This window comes from Saccostrea cucullata, unplaced genomic scaffold (genome assembly GCF_032062105.1).
Source record: "Saccostrea cucullata isolate Sc308-1 unplaced genomic scaffold, CSIRO_AGI_Scuc_v1 ctg9566, whole genome shotgun sequence".
Lineage (NCBI taxonomy): Eukaryota > Metazoa > Mollusca > Bivalvia > Ostreida > Ostreidae > Saccostrea > Saccostrea cuccullata.
Genome location: NW_026924695.1, coordinates 15,826 through 21,539, shown reverse-complemented (window position 1 = coordinate 21,539; position 5,714 = coordinate 15,826). Strand labels below are relative to the sequence as shown.

The 5,714-nt window shown below is 31.2% G+C and overlaps 1 protein-coding gene across 1 annotated transcript; it reads right to left on the bottom strand.

The window, feature by feature from the left end:
* Nucleotides 1-859: 859 nt before the first annotated feature.
* Nucleotides 860-3,398, bottom strand: LOC134267062 (uncharacterized). The gene is made up of 5 exons (XM_062749283.1): nt 3,317-3,398; nt 2,864-3,032; nt 2,051-2,184; nt 1,836-1,968; nt 860-1,022 (listed from the first exon to the last, which is right to left on the bottom strand). The coding sequence occupies exons 1-5, from the start codon at nt 3,396-3,398 to the stop codon at nt 860-862; spliced, it is 681 nt and encodes a 226-aa protein (XP_062605267.1).
* Nucleotides 3,399-5,714: the final 2,316 nt, after the last annotated feature.

The window sequence follows — 5,714 nt, the reverse complement described above, 5'->3', positions numbered from 1 at the left end:
TCCATACGTACATAATGTGTAAGTATAGAATGGAAATTAAAATCAGTACTCAAATTCGAAAGTTCATTAAAGTAATACATATAAGGCTCAAAGCAAACAAGGACCTCTAAAAACATTAGAGGTGGGATCAAGTGACATAGAGAAGAAAGCGTCTCATGCCGGCAAATTATACCCGCTGTATGCTCCTTGTCATGATAGGGGAAGAGAAATAACCTGTAGGAAATTCAATGTGCACACAATGTTCTAACAACTAGTATAAATATAACATCGGTTAACATTCGAGTTATTGATAGATTTCATTTCCTGAGAAGGTCATTGTGTAGGCCATGTTACTTGTTGAATGATAACTTTAAACCAGACTCTCTAATAGATAGTTTTCGATAGGCCAGAATTTAGCGCGAATTATTTCCCGTTGGCCGCCATACTGGAGGTCCAAGTGCTCATATTCCTTCATTGTTCAACCAATTTAAAATTTTTATATTTGCTATTTTGAATTAGAAATCATTATTTTTCTAAAGTATATAAATTTTTGAAAGCCTTTTTTATTTTAAGAAAATTATTTATTAAAGATTTTCCACCAAATATTTCTGCTACAACCTCTTAAACTTGGTTAGAGTAAGAGGGAAAATCACCTAGTCGACCTCCAATATGGCGACCAACGGGAGGTAATTTTCGCTAAATACTAGCCTATCGAAAACTATCTATATTCATATCCCATCTTCCTGTATGAGAAAAGCTGAATTAGAGCAAGAAGTATTTACTTCTGCCCAGGAACAGTGAAAAGTATCAACACAATGAATAATTCGCAAGTGTATTAATTTTGTTTATTGAAAGATATTTCAATTCTCGTGTAAATTTTTCAAGAATCGGATTTGTTGCATTCGAATGGAGGGATTTTCCCAGTTACAATTGGATAGTAATTTCTCCGAAGAATTTTTATATTCTGTGGTGTCCACTGAAAGCTGCTGCCAGGGCATCTTCTGAATTCTTCGACTGTTGCATCCAAAATCTGATCGTATGTTCTAGACAATAAAAATCTTACTAATTCAGAAGCATTTTCACTAAGATTGTTTAAAAAACATTAAAGAATCAAATACGCGTATTAGAAACATTAAATACATAGTCCCTCATTTTGTCATTCATGAAAGATTGTCTGTTCTTTCCATGTAATATACAAGTGTTCAATGATTCAACAAGAAGTCAACTGACAAAGGAGTTACAACAATTATCATTAGCAACAAATGCTCCTCTAAAAAATAATACACATTTTTTTTCATTTTGACATTCATACTCAGTTGTCCATCTTTTCCATGTCGTTAATGATGAAATATATAGTTATAACAAACAGTATTTGAGCTCAGCAATTCCATTTAAACAACACAAATTTGGAGCAGAGCAATCACGGGCTTATACATGTAAGACATCAGAGTTGGGATCAGGTGACATGGAGTAGTGAGCTTTCCCTGCCAGAGGCCACAACCCCCCGTGAACTACCCGTCATGATAAGGAAATAACAGAAAAATCCGTCCACAATTTAGGAGCAAAAAAGGCTTAACAATTACTCCGAAAAATCCATCAATTAACTAAATGATACTAAAGTAGACTGTATTTGATGACCAAGTCATTGCATCGATCATAAGTGATGATTTTTGAACAAGACTATTAATACTATTAATGTTAATGCTTGACATGAATTGTATTATCATTTTTTTCAAATTTTTAAAAGTTTCTTTTTCGGTAAATGGATGGTGAAGTTTTGATAAAATGCTAAAATGTTAATTTACTGAAACGTTATTACAAAATATCCTGATAATAAGCTTACTGCTTAAACTTACGTGCAGAAAGACTCTTTTGACAAATCTGTTGTGATATCGTGGCCCACAGGTTTCATCAGTGCTCGCAATATTTGTGAGTTGTTATCAAGCTTCAAGTATATACTGTTAAGACATGGTCGTAACTCTTGCATCACTACAATGAGAAAAGGAGAGTTTTTATCAGGCATCACTGCAATATAATTCTGAAATCTTACTCACCATGATCCAACACTTACTTGGGTACATAGGATTTAAACATAAGCTTGTTTCCGGAGTTGAAAAAACGGCAAGATAATTAATTTCGTCTGCGCATTCTGGATCATTGACAATATCACGTTCTTCTGCACAGTCAAGGAGTTCCTGTGTGTATCTATCAATAATGTAAGGGGAGTATTAATTATTAGGCCACGAATCAAAGAACACATTACAAGAAAAATTAAATATTCAAGAATTGAAAAAAGTAATGTTTTTGAATAATGACCTTATTAAAAAGTCATATTGACTACTGAAAAAAGATGTGAAAATGTCAAATAATTCTTTAAATGTACAAAACACTGCCCGTTAAAATTTTTATACTATTTCTCTCCTGCATGTTCCAGCTCAGACATATTTTACTTTAATTTGTGGTAAGAATTAAAAAAAAATGAAATTTACTTGAGCGATACAGTTTTAAATTTATTATGTTCCATTAGAAAGAAATTGTGATTCAGGAAAACTTTTTAAAAAATGGAAAAAGTAAAAAAATATATATATATTTTTTAAATACGTTGAAAGTAATAAATATTATATTAAAAGCAGTTTAGCGACATCAACAGGCCAAGGAACATTTCCATGTTGAATCAGATTTTTGTGCAGGGAAGGAAAGTATACGGTGTATATATACTATTCCGAATTAAAAAAATATAAACTGGTTACAGGGAAGACAGATGTGTGATTCACCTGTCCACAAACACGCTGGTATTATACCTAGTGTTTCTATTTACTTGTCTATGGATATGAGATAGTTTTCTTTATAAAAAAACAAACATATTTTTATCTAGAATGCTTACTTGCAGTAACTGGTGAAAAAATTTTCTCCCAAGAAAAAGTTCCCATCCTCGTCTGTATTGTCTAATGACGTTTTAGGACACGAAAATATATCCAGACAGCTGTTTTCCACAATGGTAACGTTTGTGTATTCAGAGTTGTCTGTTGTCTTTAGTCTCATCAAAACATTACCTACACGTTTTATTGTGAACAATAGTAACACAGTTTTAAAACTATTTAACTTTTAGCCTTCATTTAGATTGTAACGACTTCAAATACAGAAATAATTTAATTTTGTGAGTTTATACCCAGTTTCGTTCTCATTTAATCCTTACTTTATTCTTTGAGCAACTGAATAAATATTATATTTATCAGCTGGTAATTTTAAAAAAAATGGAAATTATGTTAGAACAAAACAACTCAAAGGTATCTTCGATACAGTTGATGAACTTTGCTTTTAGATCATAAAGACTTACCCACAGTGGGCTGAAAATATGTCGTGGTAGTAAAAATTAAAAACAGAGAACGAACAAAAATTCCACACTGCATCCTGATCATTCTCTGAAAACAACAACGTGGGCATTGTCACTGCTGGCTTCATATATAAATAGTCAATGTAGAAATTATGTTTAATGACAAAGAAAATTACTCCATCCTAAACATGCAAAAGAGAGAATTATCCTCTTTTAATGATATTTATGAAAAGTTCAACATATTAAAATCTATTCATTATAAATGTTGACATTATGAAGTACTGTATATTTTCTCTGGATCACACTTATTATTTTACAAAATGTAAAGATTGGTATGAAACTGATTTAAAATTATTAATTTCGTTCCAAACAGATTTTTGTAGATTTCGTAGATTTGTAGATTTTGTTATATCCCACCTTTCTTTCTACCTGAACACCAAAACTCTTGATAATAATCAGTCTAAAATATAAGGTCACAGATTTACATTATATAAGCCCGTGGTTTTAAAGCCATTTATTCTTGAAAATCATATGACATTATAAATATACAAAACTTACAATAAAATAGTCATTAAAAATTTCATTTTTTTTATGATTTAATGTTTTTCTTTTTTATGTTTGTTTTGGAAACCCAAATATCTATCAATTTTTTAGAAATCTTCTAACATATTCACTTCTTTGAATAGCGAACGCACCACCGCTTGCATAGAATATTTGATCAATACATGAAAATATTCCGAACCCCCAATAATCCTTTGCGGTTCTTAGCAACATGGTGGCTTATACATAGTAACAACGTACTTAAAAAATTACAAACAACGTTTTAATGCAATCTTTTTACTAAAAAAAATATCGTTTGCGTCCTAAGTCAACAGGCCTTTTTATTTGACGTCATACTGTCGTCACTCAAACGAGTCGAGTATTTCCGATTTGTCGGAAGCTTCCGAGAAGTTAAGAATCTCGATCCTGATGCATGGGAGGTAATTTGTGTGTGTTTTTTTTTATTTTCTTTCTTTTTTAATGAACCGAGAATAGGCAATACAAGTGTAACCTGCTTATAGGTCTTTCATAAATACAAAGCTGCGCTCGTCCCAACGGTTACACCGTAAAACGTAATAATACGTACCTTGATTCTCTCACGGAAGACTCATCTTGCATTCGCTTCGTGACTGCGGAGCCTGGCTTTGATTCTCGTTACCCATCTTAGACCATACATGTTTGTAATCATTTTTTCAACAATGTAAATAAAATTGAGATAGAGTATAATGAAAAACGTTTTATTGTTGTAATGATCATTTCACATCACAATGATATAATATAGGTATAATGATAGCAATCATCAATTTTTGACATTTGATGAAAAAATAATTATGTTAAGAATTGTTCTCTGTATGGGACACCAAATCGACATGATGTGAAGACGTATAATGAACTTTTGAACATGAATACTGTTTGTTATCTCCATATGTTTTAATGTAACAATAAACCTACTTTAACTTAATTGAGTGTAAATCTGCAAATTAAAAGAAAATACCGATTTTCATGATATATACATGTATATTTTGATGTATATATATATTATCATTCATTTAAACATATAACTATTCAGAAAGTTTTTTTTTTCGGAAAGAAGGATAGATTTCAAATTACTCGGTCATTACAAACATCAGTTTATTACGAAATCACAGAAGGCTCATTCGAGATTCGAGTTTCAAAATACGAGATTCGAAATTTGAGATTCGGAATTTCAGTTTCGAAATTCAAGATCCAAAGTAACCAATCAAAAGCGGGTTCAACATTCGAGATTCGAAATAGGAGATTCGTAATTCAAAATTCGAGATTCAAAATTAGAGTTTCGAAATTCAGGAGTCCAAGACTAACCAATCAAAAGCGGGTTCAACATTTCATTACTTCCCTTTTATTTTGTTTTTACTATCAAGAAATTGTTTAATATAATTATAACAAATGTGTCATTTGATTAAATTACAATGCAAGAAAGAGTGTTATATATATTAGAAGTAAATTTAGATAAATATTGGATTTTTTGCTAAGCAAGATATACTTCAATTTAAATTATATAGAAGTATATATAAATTTTTGTCTTGTTTACTAAACTTATTTTTCATGTATCCCCCCCCCCCCCGATATTCAAAGCCATGGCTTATAGGACAATTTTTCACAAATTAGAATTATTACACTTATTTATCATGTGTACAATACGAAAAAATCTCGGGCGAAAAAAAACCCCAGAATAATCGCTCAACAAAAAAACTCACTATACATTATAAGAGAGAATGCTGTTTAAGGAGAAATTGTGGGATTATACGAGATGCAGAGTCAGTCCGATACCATGGACTAACACAGAAATATATGTAGAGACAGTGTGAATCGACATTTTAGG

Bases quoted from the DNA above. Each gene is read 5' to 3' on its own strand.
- LOC134267062 (XM_062749283.1), bottom strand. From the start codon at position 3,398: ATGATCAGGATGCAGTGTGGAATTTTTGTTCGTTCTCTGTTTTTAATT. The intron at 3,033-3,316 runs GTAAGTCTTTAT...TAAAACGTGTAG, and splicing joins ATATTTTCAGCCCACTGTGG to GTAATGTTTTGATGAGACTA. The intron at 2,185-2,863 runs GTAAGCATTCTA...CATTATTGATAG, and splicing joins TTTTTCACCAGTTACTGCAA to ATACACACAGGAACTCCTTG.